The 27,517-nt window shown below is 48.9% G+C and overlaps 1 protein-coding gene across 2 annotated transcripts; it reads left to right on the top strand.

The window, feature by feature from the left end:
• Positions 1–27,517, top strand: bcl9l (bcl9 like). Of its 2 annotated transcripts, none has more exons than XM_084018633.1 (9): positions 1–370; positions 14,012–14,079; positions 17,674–18,017; positions 19,655–19,777; positions 20,097–20,274; positions 20,366–20,450; positions 21,279–23,580; positions 23,659–23,913; positions 25,422–27,517. In XM_084018633.1, exons 2-9 carry the CDS (start codon positions 14,075–14,077, stop codon positions 26,630–26,632), a joined length of 4,503 nt encoding a protein of 1,500 aa, XP_083874759.1. In that variant the 5' UTR covers positions 1–370; positions 14,012–14,074; the 3' UTR covers positions 26,633–27,517. The 2 variants fall into 2 exon arrangements, with proteins under 2 accessions (XP_083874759.1, XP_083874760.1); XM_084018634.1 differs by having other exon boundaries at positions 17,637–18,017.

Raw genomic sequence — 27,517 nt, 5'->3', positions numbered from 1 at the left:
GAGAGAGAGAGAAGGCGAACGTCCTGCCCTTCTGCATCTCGACAGTGTGGGAGTCATGAACCGCTGCAAGGTGACGCGTCCCCTGATTTCAGCCCAAACTTCAGCCTGAACAAGACGTGTATTCGTCTGGTATCCGCCTTGTCGGTCAACCGGCTCAAACAACCGGAGGGGGGTGAGGAGGGGGGAGGAACCATCGTCTTGCGGCAGTTGGGTGTACGTTGGACGGGGGAGCAAGCGGTGGCGGCGGACGGCGGCCACTCCGGAGAGGAGGAGGAGGTGGAGGAGGAGGAGGAGGAGGGGGGGAACACAACGTCGACTGGCCCGTGTTGTCCTGCTGACGTCGGCCTCTTCTTGATCCCCAACACGCCAGGTAAGAGCTTCAAAACAGTCACAGGCGAGCCGGGGCGATGCTAGCCCCCCGCCTCGGCTCTCAGCTGGTCGCCCCCCCTGAGCCGCGCGAACTTTCTCCCCCCCTCCCTCCCCCTTTTTAATAGCGAAGTCGTAGCTAGCAAGAGGCGATGACAACAACAACAAAAAGTTCAGAATTAGCTAGCTATAGCTAAGACGGTGTTACGGGCTGTTACGGAGCGAGTAGGCTAGCGAAGAATTAGCATGCTAAAGTTAGCCTGGCTGGCGCAGCAAGTCCCCGTTCCGGAGGGGGGGTGGTGTGTGTGTGTGTGTGTGTGTGCGCGCGCGCGCGTCTGCGCGTGTGTGTGTGAGAGAGGGGGTTCACACCAGGGCCACGGGTCTCCTAACGTGATTCAATCCATAATAACGATAATAATAATGTAAAATCGGCTAATGATAGCTTAGCTACTCAAGACACACGCAGCCAAATAAAAAGAGCAGCATTTAGATGCTAAAGCAGCTAAACGGCGGTGAGACGAGGTGACAAGACAGCGTTTACCTGTCTCACACCTGCCTGTCTCACCCTACTGCCTCATAGAGATTATATACATTCACATGCGTGTGATTAAAACATACAAATAATAGTTCATTTCAGGCCACTTCCTGTTTGTTAATATCTCACCTGGCGCGCGCGTGTGTGTGTGTATATATATATATAATGTTGTAATAGTCGGCTACATGCTGTAACACAGCCCTGGGAAGTCACGTGCACACGCCCCCTGTCTGTCTGTCTGTGTGTGCGCGTGCACGTGCGTGGTCTCAGTAACCTTATGACAACTCACAACGATGCTCAGCTCAAGCCTGTTGAATATGGTGTGATTGTGCACTGGAACCTGTTCACAGATCAGCCTTTTTTTCGTTTCTTTCCCTTTTGCTACACACTGCTTTTTTTTGTGTGTGTGTGTGTGTGCGCGTGTGTGTGCGTGTGTGTGTGTGTGTGTGCGTGTGTGTGTGTGTGTGTGTGTGTGTGTGTGTGTGCGCGTGTGTGTGTGTGTGTGTGTGTGTGTGTGCGTGTGTGTGTGCGCGCGTGTGTGTGTGTGCGTGTGCGTGTGCGTGTGTGTGTGTGTGTGTGCGTGTGTGTGCACAGGAGTCTCATGCTGTTTGTATATCTACAATATCCTGGTAGAGCTATATTTAGCACGTAACAGAGTTTGCAACTTGATCCGAATTGTCTTTCAGGGTTACAGTACACTGAGCGTTGCCTTTTTCCGCCAGGAGCATCTTCTGTTTTTTTTTCTCAGTCCGCCTGCCTACCTTTAGGCATTTTTCGTGCACGTTTTTATTTTGTGCATTTATTGTTTGCGTGTGTTAGTTGCACTTTGCAAACTGATATTTTAGGCATTAATTGTGCATGTTTGTGCTCGGATGCAACACAGTGGAGCAGCACCAGAAGGCTAACGTGGAGACGACTGCACAGCAGAGTTTGTGTTCGGTTCGTACGGGTGCTGGAAATCCTTGAATATTAGTGTGGCATTTTCAAGGTTTAAAAAATGCTTGGCTTTAGACTAAAGGTCTATAAATGTGTGTTGTATGTGATGACATCTATGATAGAACAGAGAAAAGAAGATCTCCATATCTGAGGGACTGAAAACAGCATTTTCTGACATTTCTTTATGAAAAATGACTTTTGATGATGAACAGATGATGAAAATAGTTGGTGATTATATTTCTGTGGATCTGTTAGTGGAATTAGTTTTCCTTTCATTTGTGGTCCTTCTGTAAAAAGCTGTCTCCAAACATCATGTTGGTTGTTTAGAGGACAATAACATCTCATTTAATGTGATGAACAAGTGACATAATAAGTAGACTGAATACTGACCATTGGATTGATACAAATATGGAGTTTACCACAGCTGGAAGGGGCTGGAAAAGCATGGAAATGCACCTTGAAGTGCTTGAATTTGACTTTGGGAAAAGGTGTAGGAACCCTGTGACATATACTAGCCTTTGTAGTTTTTTAATCCAGAGTTGATTCGGAAATGAACAAGCATGCCGGACTGCCCCGGCTGCAAGCAGAGACAGATTTTTTTGTTGGTGAGCTGCTGACAAAGTGTTTCTTATCTGGGTAGGTGATCTGAGAAGTTTGGGGCTGAGTTACAGGGAGCACCGCTAAGGTGAGCTATGAAAGAATAATGTGATATTGAGAATGTTTCCACACGACAGGAGATACTTAAGTACTGGACTCTGTGGGCCCCGGTGAAAAGAGCTGGTTTTAATTCCAGAAAAGCATTTAGAGTTGGTGTTTTTTATGACACTTACATGACGGTTGACATTAACGTCCGTTGTTGTTGTGCTTCCATCTTTTGCATGTTTTGCATGAAGTCTTTGTGGACAAGAGAGCACACTGTCCACTTTGCTGCCAATCCCCAACCCTTTCAAATACCATATATTTAGTCACAAGTGGCGGTGCGTTCAGGCTCTTTAACGTTTGCGTGTTCACAGTCAGGTGAGAACAATGCCTCCAGAACTCGGATGTGGACCTAATAACCATGGCGAGACCACGTGAGCGAGCGGGTCTCGGCCCCTTTTACAAACCACAAGAAGTGGGGGATGTAATCCGAGCCAAATAACAGGATTTAACCCCCTGATACTGTACATGAGGACAGATGTTCACCTCTGTTTGTCACCACTTTCCTTGTGCTTGAAAAGCCTCGTGCAACAATGTGATGTCTGAAGCTGAGAATATAGGATTTAGCAGAGAGCAGAGCCATCATGGTTACTGGGACAGGAATCCCACTTGTTTTGACTCCCGTCATACTGCCTAATTGTCCTAATATCCACTAAATTAGATACTTGTGGGTCTGTGTGACTTTTTGTTTACAAGTTTGTCTGAGTTCAACAGAGCGACTCAAAGCTTTCAGCATCTCTATAGTCATTTTGATTTTTGAGCGACGAGGTGGACGAGCTCATCTGTTGACATTCTGGATGTTTGTATCTCTACGGTGGCTCCGAGGGGTCAAACAACTCTCTCAATGCTTTTAGACAAAAAACGCATATAATCGAACCTGTTCTGAAAACCTTGACGGACGAAAGTATCGGAACCAGTGTGCAAACGTGATTGACACAACGTGAGGTCGAAATAAGTTTTGTAGATATCATCTTTTACCTTGTGTGGATGTAAAAGTGGATCCCATTTTTCCCTCTGAGCAGCGTGTTTTCGCAAATAGTATTAAATACCGAATGCGTAGACCAACGCTACATCCGGACACTGCATCTGTTTCTCGCTATTTTACCCAACAAATACCTTTTATTTACAAAGAAGAACGCTTTCCATTTCCAGCTGGTGACTTTACAAAGTGTCTCTTAGAGAACAGATACTGTAAAACCAGCCAGTAAATGCCAAACATGTGCAAACACTTTGACGATCTGGAGGTGATTTCCCACCTTGTTTATATCCATCGCAGTAATTACCAGGATGCTTGTTCCAATCCAGGTGAATTCTTCCTCCTTCTTTAGCTTTCTTTCAGCAAAGCTCACGACTTGCAATTTCGTTATGTTTTAATACAGATATTATTCGTGTCTCGGTAGAATTGTGATGATCTCTAAAGTGCTTCTGTCTTCCCCATGTGTTTAATGTCAGGGTGGGTTATTTTCTGTAAGGTCTGGTTGTGTTTATGTTTAAGTTCGGCGTTGTTCTGGGAAGAAAGATGCCGCATACGACCCTCAATGTTCCCCAGGAGAACAACTCATAGTACGTCGTGGTTTATTCAACAAATCTTTCAAAAGGATGTGATAAAGGTTTGTATGATAAACCAGGTGTGAGAGCTTTCTTCTTGGGCGGACTAGGTGTCCGACTGGGTGTCCTGTGTTGGACCGACTAGGCGTCCGACTGGGTGTCCTGTGTTGGACCGACTAGGCGTCTGACTGGGCGTCCTCTCTTGGACGGACTGGGCGTTCTCTCTTGGATGGACTGGGCGTTCCCGTTGGACGGACTGGGCGTCCTCTCTTGGACTGACCGGGTGTCCCCCATTGGACAGACGGGTAGCTGTGTGTCCATTTTGACGCTGAGTGGCGTCCGTCCATCAGCCTGCTGCTTCTGTGCCGTAAACGCCGGCCTTCATGTCTGTTCTCAGACTGCAGTTTGGTGCTTTTTCCCTGCTCTTGTTGGCGTTTTTCCCAGAATGTGTTGGAAAGGATACAACCCTTGACCCTCTGTACAAAATGAGCCCAGTACTTCCCTGTCCCCCGAGCCGAGGCAAGACCACGGACCAGCAGCCTCCAGGCTTCTTACCGTTTCACTTCCAGCCTGCCGACGAGGGTTTTTAGTCGCCTTTGTCTGGAAATGGCCAAGAAATCCTGTGTAAACTGCCCACATTTCCATGCCAACCCCCGGTCCAGATGGTCCCGGCTACTAGTGTTGCAAACGCAATATTTAATTAAGTGTTCAGTCCCCCAAAGTCCCATTCAAGTGCCCTTGGTCCCTTATCTGCCAACATAAAGTCCACTGGCAGAAATGTAGAAGTGGTATTTGAATCGATTCAAGCTTCAAATCACAAAATAAATGTCCAGTCCTGCTTCCTACCAATCTCCAAAATCAAACCTATCCTCTCACGCCGACCCGGAAATAGTCCTCCATGCTTTTATCCTCTAAAGACTTGACTAGTGTCACTCCCCGTCTCCAACTAGTCCAGAAGCAGCAGCGACTCGCCTCTCGACATCACATCGCCCGAAATCCGTGATTCTCACCATCAGCTACCTGTTTGTTTTAGAATTGGTTGTGAAGACTTTTAAAAGCAGGTCTGGGTCCGGGGCCCAAGCTAGCAGAGATGATGACCCCGTATGAACTCAGCTGGGGCCCAAAGTCTAGACTAAAGGTGAACCCCCCTCGGCTTTGGAACCACCTGCTCGAGGACGAGGGTGGCAGGATCAGTAATCTCTTAATTTATTTATTTTACCATTTTCTCTCATTGCAATTTCATTCACTTTTCTTCTTATCATATGTTCATTTTATTTGTTGTTATTGTAGTGATTTTGATTTTACTGTATTTATCAGTGTTTAATTTTGACCTCGTTTTTCTTCTTGCTTTTGTTAGGCTTCGCCGTTTGGCTTTATGTTGTTAGCCTTGCGTCTTGCTTTTGCTTTTCTTTATCTGTCAAAGAGCTTTGTTTTTAAATGTGGCATAGAAGTAAAGTTATTAGTATTATTACATTGTCATAAACACCCTCCTAATCATTTTAATATTTGAATGAAAATCTACTTTTTGTACGATTCATAATGTCTTTAACTCCCGGTTCCTTGTTTCTGTCGCCGGCCCTTCTCTTTCTCTCTGCACATCACCTACTGGTTCGCCTATATTTACTCAGCCCCATGACATGTTTTGTTGCCATGGTAACCTGCCACAACCCCCCCTAGTGTGCTGATTTTTTTTCTTTAAATGTTGGCTGTCACCTGTGCACTGTCCCACAATGCACTGCGGTTTCCTCCACCAACAGCAAGGCTCACTGTATGAGCAGACTGAGAATTGCAGAAATTGTAAACAAAGTTCTTCCCAAAAGGTAAAATGGGATTATCACACCAACCAGTCCTTCTCATTTTGAGATGTTTGTTGAGCTGCTGTAAACCCGTGTTATGCATGTAGACTAATACATTCCTGCAACGCCAGGCTGCAGGAAAACAAAGTGCATGCTGGGAGGAGAGAACAAGCGTGCAATTGAAAGAAGAAGGGGGGGGGGGGGGGGGGGTGTTATGGTAAGGACTGTAAAAAGCAAGACATAGATATGGCTGTATGGCTGTATGTGTCAATAATCATGATTATCCACCCCCTTCCTGCTACACTCTTAGCAGGCCCACTTCACTGCTCTGACCAAAAATGCCAAACATGCAGCTTACTTTTTTCCCTCCTGCCAGACTTCTGAACAAGTCCAGTTGTGTCCTTTCCACGCCTCTGACAGCAGACCAATATAGCCTCCTCTCTACTTAGCCTCAACGCTACGCTTCTGAATTAGGGCTGAACGATATGGACAAAAGTTCATATCTCGATATTCATGCCAGATATCTCGATATGATACGATATGACTACGGGTTCGGTGAAAACCAAATATTTTTCAGAAAAATAACATAATACAAAAGAATGTGGAAACTGCAGTTTTATTGATGATAACTCACTGCCAGTCATCAACATTAACATAAAGTCACCAATAAAATAACAAATCTAACATTTTAGACTGTCTACACGGGTACCATGTCTTTTGCAATGTGGTATGTTATAGTGTCTGTAATGTCTTTATGTCTGGTGGACGCCGACTCATACGGTCTAACGCTACTGAACGCATTGCAATACAGGCTGAACACGACCTGCACAACACCTCGCTCTGGTTGACATCATCGTTATTAAATATAATAATTCAGATTCGGCACCGCCACCGGCCGCATCATCTTCCGCACTCGTCTCACTTTTCTTTCTTTCTTTTTGATTTCCCCGCTGCGTATGTTGCGTCTGCGTCTCGGTCTCGGTCTCCCTCACTCCCGCGGCGGGAGTCCCGCCCTCGTATGTTCGTCATTGGTTGTTTTCAGCTGTCGATCCACAGCAAAGCATGAAATAAGGTTTGTGGTTGGCTGGCCATAGCGGTGCATTCAAGGGCAATCGTAAAAATGAAGTTTATAGTGACTGCCAGAGCTGTACATGCAGGGCGAGCGCGGGGGAAATCTATATCGTTTATATCGTTGCTTTTTCGATGTTCATATCTAGATATAGATACGATAACGATATATCGTTCAGCCCTATTCTGAATGCAAGAAACGCCGGATCTCCTGGATCGCTGAGAGTCTCTCTGATCTGGGATCTGTCGCATGTCATCGCACGTATATGGCTGTCCAACGCAAAATCTTCATCAGACAGAGTCTGAAGGTTGTATTTTATCGGGTTGCTGGCTTCGCTTTGAAGCGGTTTCACATTATTTGGTGTCACTGTCAGTTTTTTTCCCATGACTGAAAGTTGCCAGAGACCCGACGGCTGATTTGACGTCTTTTAAAGCAACACTAGCGTCATCTAAAGTCGCACGGCTCACACATCTGTAGAAAAAATTGACAGCTGATGGAAACATGTCAGTGAAAAACGTCTCACTATAGATTTAATATTAGACTGTGAGTGTCAGTTAAGTTTAAAATGTATTTGATTTGATCTGTATTTTCCTGGAATACAAAGTACAGCATTTAAATGACGATATAAAATATGAAACAAATATGAAAAATAAATCAATAAAATCATTCAAGTTTAGAGCTAAATTTATCATGTCCTGCCCCTTCTTCACATTATCACGTTTAATTTACATAAAGCTCTTATATCAGTGTGAAATAGTCATTATCCAAATCTAAATATGAGACATATATTCAACACAGTGATCATATCTTGCAGCCGCTGTTTTTTAGTTATTATTGGTTATCTCTACGCTGACATAAAAGCTTTAAGCCGTCTGACTTGAATCGAGGCTACAGAACGTCCGACTCGGTGGAAAGTCGTAATCAGGGTTGAAGGTGACGGTTTTGGGCTGGTTTGAAACCTTTTGTGTGGACATGAAGAGAGTCATTACAGCAGCCACAAAGCCACATCACATGTGTGTAGCATGAAAGCATGCGAGGAGAAAACCCTGCAGACGTGTGTTTGGTTTTCACGCTGTGATGAACCAACGCTGTGTGTTAACAGCTTTAGGAAGCAGTTTCAGTTGGTGGTAAACATTTAATACTGTATCTATAGTTAATACATATAAAGAATAAAAACAACTCCGGATCATAACAAGAGACTTTTCTTATCACTGTAAACTAAACTAGTTGCTATTTTCACAGGTCTTCTGAAATTATATTTGTTGGGAAATTAATATACCTGCAGTCATTTTTGAGGCTGGACGTCCAGGTGAAGTGTGTAAATATTTAAAACAAATATTAAAATATATGATTCTGTAGTAAATGCGTACAGTCATTTTGGAGGCTGAGCGGCTAGAAATATTTAGTGTGTAAATATTTTGAACATCTTTGAGTGGAATCTAAATTTTTAGGTAGAATTTGCAGCAAAGACGAGGAAACGGCAGCGAATAAGAAAGTTTGCATAGTTAACTGAAACTATTTTCAGTAAGTCACACTGCTGTTTATCTCTTATCAGTCATGTGGTGCGCTGGCTTTGTATGCAGAAATCAATACAATATTCCTACAGTCACAGTGTTTAAACATCATTTTTCTGTTGTAGACGCCTGTTGCATTTTTAAAAAAAGAGTCCCTTGAACCTCTGCAACCCAAATGTCACCCGGTGACGCTGCCGTCTCCTCCGGGGAATCAGATCACCATAATAATTGATAAACTGCACTAAAGACTCAGTAGACCTTCAGAATAGTGCGTCACTAAGTTATCTCCCTCGTTAGCGGTCATATGTGTTGTGTTAGCCGTGGCCTCGTCTCTCAGGTTATTCGACTGGCGCCAGTTTGTTAACGAGCTGATGTCAAAAAAAAGTCTCTCCACTGTCGATCTCTTGTGTTCTTACGTCAACGCACATTATTCATTCATCAGATGCGTTAAGCAGTTTGGCCTGGCCGTTTAGCGCGTGGATCCACAGAGCAGCACCCTTGTGGTATCTGTGCTTTGGACTTGGCTTCGTATTCTGTTCTCACTGTCGGCCCTGACTTCCCGGGGCTCTCTGGGTCTATTAATACCAAGCTGGCTCTAAAAATACCGAGTACTGTGTGACCCACCGGGACTAAACAGGATCTCAACCTCTTACCGTAGGCGCACTGACATAAACACACAAACAACGCTTTCATAATCTGACCTGCGTTATAAGTCTGCTTCCCCCGCTGAAACCTGGAAATCAACTCGCCCCGTGACTTCTAATGCAGCATCAAACCTTCCCTCTTGTGTTTGGTGACCTCGTACGTAGAAGACCATGCGCTGTGCGTGTTGAAACTCATTGAAATATTTTCCTTAATTTGTTTGGAAGCATTGGACAAAGTCCCGCTGTTAAATTGAATTTGTTCCCCAAACAAGTTGTGAAAATGTTAAATGAGGCAAATGTGGAAATGGAGAACATTTTATACCCCTCGTATATTTTTGTTGATTGGATAACAAGCTCATTTTTTATTTTGCATAAACACAAACCCAGCTGATGTTTCATTCAAGGCTTAATATTATAAAGTACACAGTCATGAATATCGGATCATGTTTTTGAAGACGTATCACCACTGAACACTCTAACACACAGGCATGTTAAACTCTTCCTACCTAATTTACTACAAGGACCCCCTGTGGCTAAACTGCTAATCAGTCCTGGTTGTGGTTCTGCACATCCTCAGACCAGTAAGAGCCGTACCTTAGCCCACGTTGGCCTCCGTTAGCTCCCTTTAGCCTCCTTTTACAAGCAGAGATTAATGCTGAACACGACAGTCAGACTCGGGGAGACCGGCTCGTGTCTCTGTGAGACCTGATCTCTTCTTCTGCACACTCCATGTGTTTTCACACTTCTGGTCGAACTCCCACTGATTAGTCAGCATTTTTTGTGTGTGTGTGAAAAGACTCCAAAAAAACTCGGACTTCTCTGAAACCAGGTTCAAGTCCACCTTTAACCTGAGCATTGTGACCACCACGTTCTCCGGCTTCACGCTAGAACCCGGACCTCTGAAGACCTTGGAGGAAGCGGCCTTCATGGTCTATGTTGGACCCCGGTCCTCTGAAGACCTTGGAGGAAGCGGCCTTCGTGGTCTATGTTGGACCCCGGACCTCTGAAGACCTTGGAGGAAGCGGCCTTCGTGGTCTATGTTGGACCCCGGACCTCTGAAGACCTTGGAGGAAGTGGCCTTCGTGGTCTATGTTGGACCCCGGACCTCTGAAGACCTTGGAGGAAGCGGCCTTCATGGTCTGTGTTGGACCCCGGTCCTCTGAAGACCTTGGTGGAAGCGGCCTTCATGGTCTATGTTGGACCCCGGTCCTCTGAAGACCTTGGAGGAAGCGGCCTTCATGGTCTATGTTGGACCCCGGTCCTCTGAAGACCTTGGTGGAAGCGGCCTTCATGGTCTATGTTGGACCCCGGACCTCTGAAGACCTTGGTGGAAGCGGCCTTCGTGGTCTATGTTGGACCCCGGTCCTCTGAAGACCTTGGAGGAAGCGGCCTTCGTGGGCTATGTTGGACCCCGGTCCTCTGAAGACCTTGGAGGAAGCGGCCTTCATGGTCTATGTTGGACCCCGGTCCTCTGAAGACCTTGGTGGAAGCGGCCTTCATGGTCTATGTTGGACCCCGGTCCTCTGAAGACCTTGGAGGAAGCGGCCTTCATGGTCTATGTTGGACCCTGGACCTCTGTTGGAGGAAGTGGTCTTCGTGGTCTATGTTGGACCCCGGACCTCTGAAGACCTTGGTGGAAGTGGCCTTCTGAAGACCGCAAAGCCCAAACAGAGTAGTCTCTGACATGAGACAGTCTATAGAGGATTTCCTGTTTGCCACTCCCGTAACCTAGCAACCAGCTGCGGTTGACAGGAAAGAGCACAAAGAAGTGACTAAAGTTATCTGACTAAAGCCGACTTATTCTGGCAATGATTCCTGGGATACGTTGATGCCGCGTCCTTGGGTCCCTTGAAAGGCGCTTTATAAATTCCTTTATTATTATTATTATTATTATTATTATTATTATTATTATTATTATTATTATAGTTGAGTCAGGAGAAGAAGGCCACGTTTCTGGGTGGCGTTTGAATTTAGAAGGAAATGCGGCCGCTGGATTTGGGACACAGCTGTTGTCTCAGCTTGCGGTACTCCAAAGCGCCAAAAAATATATATTTGAAAAACTCCAAAGATGTTTTTTTTTATTTAGAAGTCGTGACCCGGTTTCTCGAGGTAACCCAGAGAACTTGTTGTGAAAGAAAATAGTTCCTACATGAAAGTAGGACATGAAATCGATGTTGTTGGTTCATTCTATTGTTTACATTGCTGTTTCTATGTTTTATTTATATTGTTTTTTAATCTCTTGTCTATAAAGCACTTTGTGACCTCATTAAAAAGCTGCTTTACAGATACATTATTATTATGAAAGTCCCTTTTTATTTTCTCCAAAATGTGGCAACTCACACAAAACAATATAGACTAATAAATAAAAGAATAGCTGTATTTTTTATGTTATTTGTAACTTTTAGGGACATTAACATTGATTAATTTTTACGAGCCTGATCGTAATTAAAGTCGCTAATCGTTATTCAAGCGTTAAAAACGTTGTGTTGCGTTTGTGTGTTGAGGTCGGGATGTTATGAATGTATGCGACAGCAATTAAATTGAGTGTTTGTTCTCCAGGTGTGTCCTGATTAGTCGACGCCTTTTGTGAACATGTATTCTGCTTTGCACACACACACACATGCACACACATGCACACACACACACACACGGGTAACAACAAGTAGTTCACACTCTGCTGTGACACGCCCAAGTCATCACCGGTGCAACCAGTTAGTTTGAGGAGCTGTGTGTGTGTGTGTGTGTGTGTGTGTGTGTGTGTGTGTGTGTGTGTGTGTGTGTGTGTGTGTGTGTGTGTGTGTGTGTGTGTGTGTGTGTGTGTGTGTGTGTGTGTGTGTGTGTGTGTGTGTGTGTGTGTGTGTGTGTGTGTGTGTGTGTGTGTGTGTGTGTGTGTGTGTGGATCAGGTGGATGACATGGGGACCGTGGTGGGCAGCTGGCAGACGGTCGGTGTGTTTGACAATTTGGATTAATATGCCTTAAATGAATAATAATTGTTTCCCTCAGATTATTTAATTTGTTTCCGCAAATTAACAAATGACGGCTCTAATCTAACATAAACCTTCATAAAACCTTGTGGTTTAATCTCATTCTTTTTCTCTGCGATGCACCAAAGCACAAACTTGAGACTCTTCCAAACTAATATATATATTTGTGTATATATAATTTTTTCACACCTGTATGCAGCGCTGTATAAATATAATGTCTTGGCTTGAAGAGGGGAAACCTGCTTTGTTTGAGGCCTGCGGCTGCATAACAACTCAGTTACACATTAATGTGCCAGCTCCTATTCCAGAAGGTTAAGGAGTAACATTCATTATATATTATATTATTCATTAAGGACACTCATTGGTGTGTTATCACTTCAGAGTACCTAAAAAAACAACAACAAGTGATAACTCATCGACTCTGAAGGCTTTAGCTGTGTTCTTTCTGGCTGATTTAATTAAATATATAATAACGGATCATGGTAGTCCAAGGCCGAGAACTCCAGGTTTACAAAGTATTCCATAATAATAACAATAATAAATAATACATTTTATTTATGGGCGCCTTTCAGGACACTCAAGGACACCATGTACACGTAAAATAATAAAAGCATACACAACAGTAAAATCAAACCAAACCAGGAATAATAGTAGTTAATCCTCTACTTTTATTGCTGCTTTTTCAAAGTTGAGTACGTGACGATAACAATCTTAAATCTTGAATCTTGAATCGATCTGAGGATGTAGTTTTGAGGACGAGACCAGGTCTACCGGAGCCTCGGGTGACTTCCCCCCGTTTATCACATCAACTAGAGCATCTTTGATATCCACGGTTCCCTTCTGATTGGACGATCTCTGTTCCTCGACTGTCCACTGGAAGGTCGGCGGCGGCGGCGCCCGTGTGATCCGTCTCCGTGGTTCACTGAGTGAGTCACACTTTGTCAACAGGAGTGACGTCCGACTGTCCCCGTCGAGTTAATGAGTGATGAAGTGCTCGGCTGAACAAGGCCTTCCTTTCTGTGCTGTGAGCCGCCGTGGGTTAATGACTAATTAGGGCATTGTGTTTACCATTACCTGTCAAGGTGAGTGAGTGGTACAGATGGCTCTGTTAGGGGGGGGAGGATGACCTCACCTGACCTGCACCGGCGGATTGTGTCTCTGGCCAAAAAACTGATAAAACCAGTGGAAATATTGACATTAGCCGTGTTTTCTGTCGGGAGGTGTTTTTCCAGCGGCTCTGGTGGCGGTTTGGACGGCCATTGTTCCCCAGCAGCAGGTGTGGAGGATCTTGTTGAGACCTGCAGACACTGAAGAACCGTTCCTCTGCACAGCGAGGATGTTTGTGTCCGACAAGTTTTATAGGCGCCACGCAAACACCCTAAAAAAACCTAAATCAGAAGCTTGTTGTTACGGACGGAGGCAGGTGGCGAGGCCACAGCTATGGACTTGAACCCCCGAGTGAAGCCTGAATCCTGCTCACGTTTAAAGCTGGATATCTGCCCCCAGACATCTGGGCTCTGGGGTCACACGTTAAAAATAGATTTCCAAACAAACGCTGATGAAGCCAGGAGGTTTGTTGGTGTGTGTTTTTAAACCCTGTAACAGGAAGGTAATGAGTTTACACTCTGAAACTGAGAGAGGCTCTCTGAGGGAGGGAGGGAGGGAGGGCAGGTATAGCTGCAGATAGTGTTGTGGAATGTGTGGTGGAGGTTTGTGGTTTGTAAAGTGTTGGGGGGGGGGGGGCAGGGAGGGACCGAAAACACTGCTGAGCCACTTCTGAGCTGCAGGTCCCGCCCCCCTCCTGGTTTAGCTCTGTTTCCCTTAAAGGGACAGCTACCTCCTCGGTTCTCTCACCGAACCTCATGAGGCTGTTCCACTGATGATCCTCTCTTGTTGCCCCCCCCCCCCCCCCCCCCCAGGTCCACGTGTGGTCACGTCCCAGAGAGCAGCATGGCGATGTGTCCGTTGAGCATCAGGTGGAGATGAGGTGAGTGGACGGGTCTAAACCCGGAGCGTGTTGAGGGCGTTTGTTTGAGTCCTGCAGGGATGACATAGTTCTGTAGCTCCTCCCCCCCATCCATCCATCCATCAACCAATCAACAATAAGATAACTTTATAAGATCACACATTTAGTTCTGCAAATCTTGTGATGATCACCACTTTCATGGTGCAGTGGTCACATGACCCACGCGTATCCATGACGAGGCTGAAATGTTATTTATAGCGTCATATCACAACAAAAGTTATCTCAGGACACATGAGGCAGGACCAGACCAGGATCAGGACACATGAGGCAGGACCAGACCAGGATCAGGACACATGAGGCAGGACTAGACCAGGATCAGGACACATGAGGCAGGACCAGACCAGGATCAGGACACATGAGGCAGGACTAGACCAGGATCAGGACACATGAGGCAGGACCAGACCAGGATCAGGACACATGAGGCAGGACTAGACCAGGATCAGGACACATGAGACAGGACCAGACCAGGATCAGGACACATGAGGCAGGACTAGACCAGGATCAGACCAGACCAGGATCAGGACTCATGAGGCAGGACCAGACCAGGATCAGGACACATGAGGCAGGACCAGACCAGGATCAGGACACATGAGGCAGGACCAGACCAGGATCAGGACACATGAGACAGGACCAGACCAGGATCAGGACACATGAGACAGGACCAGACCAGGATCAGGACACATGAGGCAGGACCAGACCAGGATCAGGACACATGAGGCAGGACTAGACCAGGATCAGGACACATGAGACAGGACCAGACCAGGATCAGGACACATGAGGCAGGACCAGACCAGGATCAGGACACATGAGGCAGGACCAGACCAGGATCAGGACACATGAGGCAGGACTAGACCAGGATCAGGACACATGAGGCAGGACTAGACCAGGATCAGGACACATGAGGCAGGACCAGACCAGGATCAGGACACATGAGACAGGACTAGACCAGGATCAGGACACATGAGGCAGGACTAGACCAGGATCAGGACACATGAGGCAGGACCAGACCAGGATCAGGACACATGAGGCAGGACCAGACCAGGATCAGGACACATGAGACAGGACCAGACCAGGATCAGGACACATGAGGCAGGACTAGACCAGGATCAGGACACATGAGACAGGACCAGACCAGGATCAGGACACATGAGGCAGGACCAGACCAGGATCAGGACACATGAGGCAGGACCAGACCAGGATCAGGACACATGAGACAGGACCAGACCAGGATCAGGACACATGAGGCAGGACTAGACCAGGATCAGGACACATGAGACAGGACCAGACCAGGATCAGGACACATGAGGCAGAACTAGACCAGGATCAGGACACATGAGGCAGGACTAGACCAGGATCAGGACACATGAGACAGGACCAGACCAGGATCTGGACACATGAGACAGGACCAGACCAGGATCAGGACACATGAGGCAGGACCAGACCAGGATCAGGACACATGAGGCAGGACCAGACCAGGATCAGGACACATGAGGCAGGACTAGACCAGGATCAGGACACATGAGGCAGGACTAGACCAGGATCAGGACACATGAGGCAGGACCAGACCAGGATCAGGACACATGAGACAGGACTAGACCAGGATCAGGACACATGAGGCAGGACTAGACCAGGATCAGGACACATGAGGCAGGACCAGACCAGGATCAGGACACATGAGGCAGGACCAGACCAGGATCAGGACACATGAGACAGGACTAGACCAGGATCAGGACACATGAGGCAGGACTAGACCAGGATCAGGACACATGAGGCAGGACCAGACCAGGATCAGGACACATGAGGCAGGACCAGACCAGGATCAGGACACATGAGACAGGACCAGACCAGGATCAGGACACATGAGGCAGGACTAGACCAGGATCAGGACACATGAGACAGGACCAGACCAGGATCAGGACACATGAGGCAGAACTAGACCAGGATCAGGACACATGAGGCAGGACTAGACCAGGATCAGGACACATGAGGCAGGACTAGACCAGGATCAGGACACATGAGGCAGGACCAGACCAGGATCAGGACACATGAGACAGGACCAGACCAGGATCAGGACACATGAGGCAGGACTAGACCAGGATCAGGACACATGAGACAGGACCAGACCAGGATCAGGACACATGAGGCAGGACTAGACCAGGATCAGGACACATGAGACAGGACCAGACCAGGATCAGGACACATGAGGCAGGACTAGACCAGGATCAGGACACATGAGGCAGGACTAGACCAGGATCAGGACACATGAGACAGGACCAGACCAGGATCAGGACACATGAGGCAGGACCAGACCAGGATCAGGACACATGAGGCAGGACTAGACCAGGATCAGGACACATGAGGCAGGACTAGACCAGGATCAGGACACATGAGGCAGGACCAGACCAGGATCAGGACACATGAGACAGGACTAGACCAGGATCAGGACACATGAGGCAGGACTAGACCAGGATCAGGACACATGAGGCAGGACCAGACCAGGATCAGGACACATGAGGCAGGACCAGACCAGGATCAGGACACATGAGACAGGACTAGACCAGGATCAGGACACATGAGGCAGGACTAGACCAGGATCAGGACACATGAGGCAGGACCAGACCAGGATCAGGACACATGAGGCAGGACCAGACCAGGATCAGGACACATGAGACAGGACCAGACCAGGATCAGGACACATGAGGCAGGACTAGACCAGGATCAGGACACATGAGACAGGACCAGACCAGGATCAGGACACATGAGGCAGAACTAGACCAGGATCAGGACACATGAGGCAGGACTAGACCAGGATCAGGACACATGAGGCAGGACTAGACCAGGATCAGGACACATGAGGCAGGACCAGACCAGGATCAGGACACATGAGACAGGACCAGACCAGGATCAGGACACATGAGGCAGGACTAGACCAGGATCAGGACACATGAGACAGGACCAGACCAGGATCAGGACACATGAGGCAGGACTAGACCAGGATCAGGACACATGAGACAGGACCAGACCAGTATCAGGACACATGAGGCAGGACTAGACCAGGATCAGGACACATGAGGCAGGACCAGGATCAGACACATGAGGCAGGACCAGACCAGGATCAGGACACATGAGGCAGGACTAGACCAGGATCAGGACACATGAGGCAGGACCAGGATCAGACACATGAGGCAGGACCAGACCAGGATCTGGGGTTCCACCTGCATTTGGTGCTGGTAGTAGAATAGAATAAACTTTATTTATTTTAAATACTAATCAATAAAAAAACAAAGCCCAAATATTAACAGCAGTCATAATATTAAGTGTAGTTTTTCATAGTTTATATCACAGATCATTATAATCTCTTTATAATTAATGTTATTCCAGCCTCTAACCTGTTGACTGTGAGATGAGGGGATTAAAAGAACAACCTTTCTGACTCATTTCCTGGTTTTAGTTTGGTTCCAGCGGCTGAGTTCCTCCCACACGAGGCTGAAACTCATGATGCTTCTTCTCTCCATCAGTGTAAACAATGTGAGCTCCTCCTTTTCTCCACACCAGACCTCCGCCTCAATCACCAGCCAATCAAATGCACCAAGACAATAAACTGGCCAGTCATGGCAAGCAGGTCACCGGGGACGGCCGGTTGCAAATCCCCGGCGTGAACCAGCAGCAGCAGGGGGGCGCCGCCGCCGCCGGTCACCTGGGTCCGAAGGGCAGCGGCGCCGGGGGCCATGGAGTCAAGACCAACCAGATTTCCCCGGGCAACCCCGGGCTGAAGGCCGTCAGCCAATCGGCCAGCGGGATGCTGAAAACCAAATCCAAGCGGGAGCGGAGCGTCTCCATGGACTCCGGTGACTTGAGGAGCGCCGGCCCCGCCGCCCTGGAGACGGACGCCAAAGGAGGTAAGGACCCGCGTCAGCATTTTTTAGACGCTCAGACTCGTCTCTCTTGTTCTGAGAATGCAGAAGTTCACTTCCTCTACCCTCCTATCAGCCACATCTCTGCTTGAGATTACGTGTTCACCTCCGTAGCAGGAAGTGAACGTCGGCGGCCGGGAGGACAGAAGAACTTGTTTTCTCTCGAGCTGAAATGCCCTGACCTTTTCAGGCGAGCGTCAGAATCCCCCCCCCCCCGGCTTTCTGATAGTTTGTGCCACGCTGCAGTGATGCGTGTCTCAGATGAAAAGGCATCTGGGCTTTTTTTTGTAGCTGCTCGGAGGGAAATGACGCCTGGAGAGGATGATGTTAGACGGCAGAGACGAGTGGGAGGAGTTAAAGTTGTCTTTGTTGTTCATCTGGGCTCAGACGAATCGATGAGTTGATTTGAATAGTTTCCTCACACAATAGCACCACTTTTAATCTCCTGTTGAGCAGAGATGTAGGAAATAAGTCACATAAGTAATCTGTCTGTTTATATATTTAATTGTGTTTATTTAACAGACAGCACATACAACATTGCTACAAATATATCTTATATATACATGAAGAGCTGAGGTTAAAAGAAAGAGAATGATAAAAGATCTCTTCTGGCTGCGTTTGACCTTCAAACACACACACACTCCTCTCCGCCTTTGTGTCTCATCCCCTGTGATTTAATTTCTGCATTCAAATAAAAACACCAGCCTTCTCCCTCGTCTACTTTACGGCAGCTGGAAACTCACAGAGAGGCCGTGACGGAGAGTCTCAACACGGTTACGTCTCTTTTCCCTCCTCTTTATGTTTCTAGTTCAAATAAACCACTAAATGTTGGTAACAGAAACACTCGGGGAAGACGAGGTCAGCTGTTCTCTGCCATGTCGAGCAGCTTCTCTGTATCGTAACTTCCTTCCTGACTGTACGTTCACGCTTTCTTTCCAACTCTGTGGTTAGCCGAGCTCATCCGATGTGTTTATTGGACGGTACTTTCTTTCTGCCGCAGAGTAAGAACCTGAAAGTTTTGTTTACAGACCGTTCGGATATTCGGGTTTCTGCCTCTTCTAGTTGCAGCTTTACCTTCTGGAAATGTCCATAAAAAACAAAAAGCTTGCTGCATATTTCCATCGCAGCTGTTTACGCTTGCTGCTGCAAAACCAGCCTGTGCATCCGCAAAATCATAATTACAGCATGTGAGACGGCTGAGCTCACACACTCCAAAACATCACAGATGGGGTCAGCATGCAGAAAAAACAATACAGAGATACAGAGCACAACTGCATTCTTTTTAACTTTGAGTGCTTTTGATAATTCAGGTATACTTCTGAGTCCGAGTTACCGTATTTACACATTTTTAACCTTTGCACAGGAAGCAGAAGTTTACCATGATTCTGCCTTTTTTACATCCTGTCAAGCAAACAGACCATTAGTGCTGAATGATCTAGATACAGATGAATGTTGTTGATGGTGTGTGTGTGTGTGTGTGTGTGTGTGTGTGTGTGTGTGTGTGTGTGTCTGTGTGTGTGTGTGTGTGTGTGTGTGTGTGTGTCTGTGTGTGTCTGTGTGTGTCTGTGTGTGTGTGTGTGTGTGTGTGTCTGTGTGTGTGTGTGTGTGTGTGTGTTCTCTAGAGGGGGTCATGCGCAGCAAGCGGCGCTGCGTCCTGGAGAAGAAACAGCCGTACAGCGGAGACGAGTGGTGCTCTGGACCCGACACGGAAGAAGATGATGACAAGCCGCACACCGCAGCCCACCGTGAGTCTGCCTGCCTGCCTGCCTGTCTGTCTGTCTGCCTGTCTGTCTGAGGAGGGGGAAACGTCATTGTGACAGTAACTTGAAGGCCGTGTGAATTACAATCTCACTTAATTATTCATGGCTGTGTTCATATCCTGCACAAACACTGAAAGTTAAGAGGATGTTAGTGTTTCCTCTTTTACTTTTCATGTGTTTTAGCTCCATCTAGTGGTCGGATGTCGTAACTGAAAGGATGCACTGCACTGTTACTGCAACTATGAACCAGGATACCGCTGTAGGCAAATTAACAACCGGCGTGCTGCTGATGTTTTTCCCTCAGGTGAGCGAGGCCTGCCCGGTTCCATCCAGGGCCTCTCCAGCCGGCTGCCTACGGGGCCCATGTCTGAGCCCGCGGGGCCCGTGATGGGTGGATGTGTGGTGGCACCGGGGCTGAAGACGGAGCCGCCTCCGCCTTCGCAGCAGGTGGTGTACGTGTTCACCACCAGCCTCGCCAACAGGTGAGTGGACGTGTTCTCTTCATCTCATCTTACATCTTGATGGTCTCTGCTTCCCTGCTGTTTTAATGTGTAATCTCCGTGTGTTCGACAGCGCTGCTGAGGCCGTGATGAAAGGGCAGAGCGATTCCATCCTTCTGTTTCACCAGCAAAACGTTTCACGCACCAAGCTGGAACAGGTCAGACGTCCTCCGGCTCTCCGCAGAGCCAACAAGATGTTTGTGTTAAAGCTGTGTGTTTTTTTTCCTAGTTGAGACCACAGATGCAAAGTATGCGAGGGAGGTTAATTTGTTTAAGCTATTTTGGTCTCGGATCCCTCTTTGTTCCTGTTTCCATGAGCAGTCACTGCCTGCTGTGGTTTTTACTGAGAAAGTGAAGGGCACTATGACTGTTGCAAATGAACAAACAAACAGTATAACAGCATAATAACTATAATTACTGCTATTATTACTCAGGGTCGGTACGGGTGCTGGAAATCCTTGAAAGCACGTGAATATTGGTGTGGTGTTTTCAAGGTTTTAAAAGGTCTTGGATTTAGAATAAAGGTCTTGAAATGTGTGTTGTATGTGATGACATCTATGATAGAACAGAGAAAAGAAGATCTCCATATTTGAGGGACTGAAAACAGCATTTTCTGACATTTCTTTATGAAAAATGACTTTTGATGATGAACAGATGATGAAAATAGTTGGTGATTATATTTCTGTGGATCTGTTAGTGGAATTAGTTTTCCTTTCATTTGTGGTCCTTCTGTAAAAAGCTGTCTCCAAACATCATGTTGGTTGTTTAGAGGACAATAACATCTCATTTAATGTGATGAACAAGTGACATAATAAGTAGACTGAATACTGACCATTGGATTGATACAAATATGGAGTTTACCACAGCTGGAAGGGGCTGGAAAAGCATGGTGCTTGAGTTTGGCTTTGGAGAAGGTGTTGAAACCCTGATAACTAAAATGTGAATACTGATGATGATGTAATGTTTCTTCTGTGTGTCTGGTGCAGGGCCACCCATCAGGGAAGCTTCCTAACCTCTGTGAGAAGGTGACCTCCAGCAGCTCCCCCCCCACAGGAACCCCCAAATCCCAGAGTGGAACTCCGCGTCCGGCCTCCGCGGGCGTCGCCGCCTCCTTGCATCCCGCGGGGACGCCGTCGTCGGCGGGACACTCTGACAACGAGTCCTCTCAGACGAGACCCGGCGGAGCCTCCAGCAATAACCGGTCCGAGGGGAGCAGGGCCAAGTCGGCCAGCCCCGGGGACGGGGACGGGGCGGGGGCCATGTCTCTCCCCGTCGCCACCCTCTCTCCCTCGGGGAGCCCGTCCATCCTCTCGGCTCACCTACAGGGTGAGGCGGGACAGAGGGCGGCACACATGGACGGCCTCTCCAAAGAGCAGCTGGAGCACAGGGAGCGCTCCCTGCAGACTCTGAGGGACATCGAGAGGCTGCTGCTACGCAGCGGGGCCAACGGAGGCCCCGGAGACCCGGGGGGCCCCAACGCTGCTAATACCCCCTCCAACCTGAATAATAACAACAACTCCGTCAGGGGCGGTGTCCTCGAGGACCGCAACAGTGCTACAAACAGCTCTGGGAACTGTGGCGGCGGTATGATGTCGTCGGGTCCGATGGGGGGGATGAAGAAATACGAAGAGCCCCTCCAGTCCATCATTTCTCAAACACAATCCCTGGACGGACCCCCCCTGGACAGCCCTCAAATGGACCAACATCTACCCCCCCAACACCAGCTGTCCCCCGGGGTGGACATGGGGCCCTTACTGGGGCCGGACGGGCTGACCCCGGAGCAGATGGCCTGGAGGAAGCTCCAAGAAGAGTACTACCAAGAGAAGAGGCGACAACAGGAAGTACAACCCTCCGGGCATCCGCAGCACTTCAGGATGATGCCCGACATCGGCATGCACGGGGGTCCCGTCATGATGAGGGGACCCCCTCCTCCCTACCACAGCAAGCCTGGAGACCAGCAGTGGGGTCCAGGCAACATGATGGGAGGGAACGCACGGATGATGGACATGCACCAGGAGGGCCCCCGCGGCCCCCGGTTCCTGGGACAAATGCAGAGGGGGCCGCCTGGTGGGAGCGGCTTCCCTGGTAGCAAAGGGGGGGTTTTATCGGTGGAGGGTCTTGGACCCCAACGGCCCATCAGGCCAGGTGTGATCTGGCTTGAAGATATGCCCAACAACATAGGCGGTGGGGGGCCCTTTCACGGCTGCTACCCTGGTGGGCCCCCTCAGCACCTGCAAGGGGACCCTGAACATCTGCTGACCCACGAGGAAATGTTCCGCCTCATGGAGAAGCGGCAGATGCAGGGTCTCCCCAGGTTCGAACTGGAGCGGTTAGCCAAACAGCAGCAGCAGGGCAACATGGGCCCCAGAATAATGGATAATCCCGGGGGCCCGGAGTTTCACAATCTGGGAATGGGCCGGGGCCCCTCCTCTCGAGGCGATCCGATGGACTTCCCTGGTTCACGGGAGATCATGGGCTCTCCCGGAGGAGGGGGTCCTCAGATGAGAGACCTGCTGGACTCTCCTCTGGGGGGGGGCCTCCCGATGAACATGAACCAGCAGATGATGCTCTCACAGAAACTCAGAGGGGGCCCGGCTGGAGGAGGGGGGCCCTTAGGGGACATGTTCAGCCCGGGAGAGATCTCTCGAATCAGGGCGTCGCAGAATGGAAGAGGAGGGAACAAGGGGATGATTCCAGGACCTGATGGCCCCTTCCAGTTTCCCAATCACGGCCCCTTCTCTGGGGGGCAAGTAGAAGGGCCCTACATCCAACAACCCGGCCATGAAATGTTTGGGCCCGACCAGCAGGGCCACAATCAAATGGGCGGTACGTTGCGGCTCAGTCACATGCCGATGACCAGCAGGGGAGTGGACCTTGGCCCCCGGCACCCCTCGGACCTGTCGATCAACGTGAACCCCCTGAGTTCTCCGTCAGTGCCTCGACCTCATCAGCTCAAATCTCCATCCCTCAACCAGGAGCCGTCTCCCCTCCTGCCCTCCCCCTTGGCTCCGGGGCTGAAGTCGCCCTCCTCTGCAGGGCATCACCCCACTCTTCCCCCCGCCTCTGGTGCCGGGACTCCTTCCTCCTCTTCCATGAAGTCCCCCCAGATAATGGGCTCTTCCACCCTCGGCCTGCACTCTCCATCGGCCTCACCCGGACGACTCAAGTCCCCTGCCATGGCGGTGGGCTCTCCGGAGTGGGCGTCTCCTAAAACGGCTCTTCCAAGTCCGGGCGGTCCCGGTGGCGGGAAGGCGGCGGGCAACGGGGGAAGCAGCTCCACCGAGACAGGTACGCTTTAAACCCAGGATCATAATGCTGTTTCTGGTTTTATATGTGACATTAAACCATTCTTGGTGTTCTCTGCAGGCCAATCACTTCCACCGCGGAGCTCCAACTCCACGCCCATCAGCCAGCCGGGCTCCATGAATCCCAGCATGCCGTTCAACTCGTCTCCCGACAACCCTCCGACTCAGAATCCCTTATCGCTCATCATGTCTCAGATGTCCAAGTACGCCATGCCCAGCTCCACGCCGCTCTACCACGACGCCATCAAGACCATCGCCACGTCCGACGACGAGATGCTGCCGGATCGACCTCTTCTGTCCGGCGTCAGCATCGGAGGTAGGAAACGCTAATGGATAGCGCTTCATATAGTTCTTCATATAGGGCTTTACGACATACAGATTAAGACATTCAAATACTGCACAATAAGACCCCAGCAATTACCAAAGGAAGGCATGAGAACAATACGACGTGAACTATGGACATAGCTGAATGAATACCTTTAAATCATCCTAAATCTCGGATTCCATATTATTTTTACGTTTTTAAAAGAACGCAAGTTACCTCCATGGTGTACAACTTATAATCCATGGTGTACACAAATAATATGGAATCCGATTTGACGACGGTTACTTGTGGGTAGGGGTGGGACGATACGGGTAACTAACGATTCGATACTGTGACGATATTTGGCCCACGATAACGATAATATCACGATACACAATATCTGCGATATTCGATATATTGCAAGAAATTTCATCAACGATATATCACGATATGTGACTGAAAAATAAAAAAATATGCATAAAAAATAAATTCCCAAACTTCGTACAATGTACAAATGAATAAACACTGTCCAGCTGGACACATTAAAGTGCATGAACATTAATAACATGTCTTATGTAAACCAGGACAGTGCTTTCTGATACTGAAAAGTCAGTAGCAACTTGTTTTATGTAAACTTGGGCCCGTTTTAGTTTAACAATAGCAAAACAAGATAAGAATAACATCAGAATTAAATGAAATATTGGGCACATTTCAGTATGCAACCAATTATGTGCAGAGTTATGTTCACCCATCCAGTACCTGGGAAGTCGGGCCTCAAACCGCTTAGAGCTCACAGCAACACCGGGGAGCACACGGCTCCGCGGATCCACACATGCGGACCCTCCGGCGGACGGTAAACACGCGCTGCCCGGAATCCTGCCCGTAAATAGGCAATCGAGCCCGGCCGAAAAGTGGGTCCGCATGCCCTCAATGCTGTGTGAAAAGCGCTTGAAGCACAGTACCGGCCAGCACACGGCCACGCTTACAATTACGCACCGCGAACCCGCAGTTCTGCTCCGTCGGGAGAACCGTAAACTCTAGCGCGCCGCTCGGAATCCTGCCCGTAAATAGGCAATCAAACCCGGCCGAAAAGTCGGCACTCATGCCCTCAAGGCTGTGTGAAACCTGCTTGGAGCTCAGACCGACCCCCGGGCAGCGGGCGGCCCTGAGCTCAGACCGACCCCCGGGCAGCGGGCGGCCCCCGCGGATCCGCTCCGGAGAACCGTAAACTCTTAGACGCACCGACAGGAGTCTAAAAAAACCCGTAGACCCAAAATATCGATATTTGCCGTCAGTGTATCGATTTATTTATTGCGACAGAGAGCACAACAATATATTGCAATATCGATTTTTTTTTCCCACCCCTACTTGTGGGGTTCCACCAGGTTCAGTGCTAGGCCCTTAACTCTTCATACTGTACATCATTTGCAAACCATCTAAACTTGTTAAAACAAGTTTTTCATTAGTCTAAGGTTGTCTAGTTCTGAATGCTAATAGTGTGATTCTTGTTTTATCTCCAGGAAACATGGGGAACCCCCAGACCTCCCAGATACTGGTCTCCCAGGGCTCCATCGGCCCCCACAGCGACCCCCAGAGCCCCATGGGCATCGTGAGCCAGCAGCACCTGCCCCACGACTCCTCGGGGCCCATGCTCTCGTCCCCAAGCCAGATGGCCATGTCCGCCATGAACGCCGCCATGATGGGGGGTGGAGGAGGAGGGGGTCCGCCCGACGGGATGGGGCCCTGCAACGTGTCGCCCATCTCCCAGAACCAGATGGGGGGCTTCCCTCGCATCCAGGCACCGCCCCACGGGGCCCTGCACTCGCCCGGCGGAGGGATGCCGCACGGCTTCCCTCAGTCCAACGAGGACGTTATCCTCCCGACTCAGCAGCTGCACCTCGGTCTGCTCCGGAAAGGCCACCCTCACCAGCGCCCCCCCCACCTGTCTGACTCGTTTGGCCCCTCCATGGGGGACGGCCCTGATCTCAGCGAGGTCATACGACCCACTCACTCGGGGATCCCCGAGTTCGACCTCTCCCGCATCATTCCTTCCGATAAGCCCAGTAGCACGCTTCAGTATTTCCCCAAGAGTGAGCCGCATCAGAACGCCCACCAGGGGGCGCTGTCACAGGGGCCCCCGCCGCAGCAGCTCCTCAAACAGCTGGCGTCTTCTGGCCCCCCCCACGGCGGCGGCCCTTCGTCCAACCCTCACCTAGCAAACCTGCAGAATATGATGGCGGAGCAGCAGCTGCCGCCTCCGCACACCTCCCACCCGGGGATGCGCCAGAACATGGGCGTTCCTCAGGGGGGCTCCCGGGGCATGGTGTCCGGCGGGGGCATGGGCCCCATGTGCCCCCCCGGACACATGATGGGAAGGACAGGCATGGTGCAGCAGCAGCAGCAGCTCCAGCAGCAGCAAGCCATGATGGCTAACAGCCTCCTGCACCACCCGCCAGGGCCGTACCCGGGCATGATGCCCCCCCAGCAGCACCCACACAGCCTGATGGCGCAGCAGAACATTATGATGATGCAGGCCAAGCAGCGCAGCATGTCCATGCCAGGAGACCCGTTCGGACCCCAGGGGCATCTGATGTCCCCGCAGGGTCCCATGATGGGCCCGTCCCACCCACAGTCTGGTATGATGGGCCCCCAGGCTCTCAGACAGCGGGGGATGTCTCTGGACAGCCCCATCGGCTACGGCCCTGGAGGGATGGCCAATATGCAGTTCTGACCCACATAAACTGTAAAAAAAAAAAAAAGTGTCCACTAGCACGACGGCGTATCAGAGCCACTGTAGGAAAAACCAAACGGAGCCGAGAGGGGGGGTGATATTCCCGAGAAGTTTATTACGATGCTAACAAGCAGCATCTATGCTAGCTAACTTCCCATGAATGTACGTATTTATTTATGTTTGTAATGAATCGTCCCAACCTGTGACATCACCTCGTTAAGGTCCTTAAGGTGATGATGTTGATGCTTATTGTTGCTTTTATTCATATGAGGAAAAACTGTCATCTTATGGGTGTTTATTGATCGGGTTGGGCTAACATGCTAGCGGTAGCTTTCACTTTGTTGTCATAGCAATGGCAAACATCTGCTGTTAGCACAAAGTGACTTTTTTCATATCGGCTATGACAATAAATGCATACATTCATGGGAAGTTAGCTGTTTGTTAGCATCGTAAGGAACTCGCAAATTTACGACTTTTTTCCTCCGAATATCGCCCCTCTCTTGGCTCTGTTGGTTTTTTTCGTACACTGGCCCTGAAACGCCGTCGTACGCGAGGTTACCTTCCCATCGTGTCCGATCTTTTTCATTCATGTTATTCCTGCAGTTATTTGAAAAGAGGAACTGTAAAAAAAAAAAAATCACTGCTATTCTTCAGTTTTGGATTAAAAGATGTAATATTTAAAAAAGCACTGTAACGCAGTTCAAGAGCAAAATTTGAAGCCATTTTCTAAAAATACTGTAAAATATGTATATTTCAAAGATGTGTGTAGTTGTTGTGAGAACAGAGTGGCAGTCAGGAGAGGAGTGCCTCAAATTTCTATTTGTTTTAATATCATTGATTTATTTTCTCCAACTACCAAACTGTTGTGCAAATTAATTACATATA

The sequence above is a fragment of the Eutrigla gurnardus genome (genome assembly GCF_963514095.1).
Source record: "Eutrigla gurnardus genome assembly, chromosome: 10".
In the NCBI taxonomy this organism is placed as follows: domain Eukaryota; kingdom Metazoa; phylum Chordata; class Actinopteri; order Perciformes; family Triglidae; genus Eutrigla; species Eutrigla gurnardus.
The sequence above is the reverse complement of the archived record's forward strand: the minus strand, read 5'-3'. Positions and strand labels throughout refer to the sequence as shown.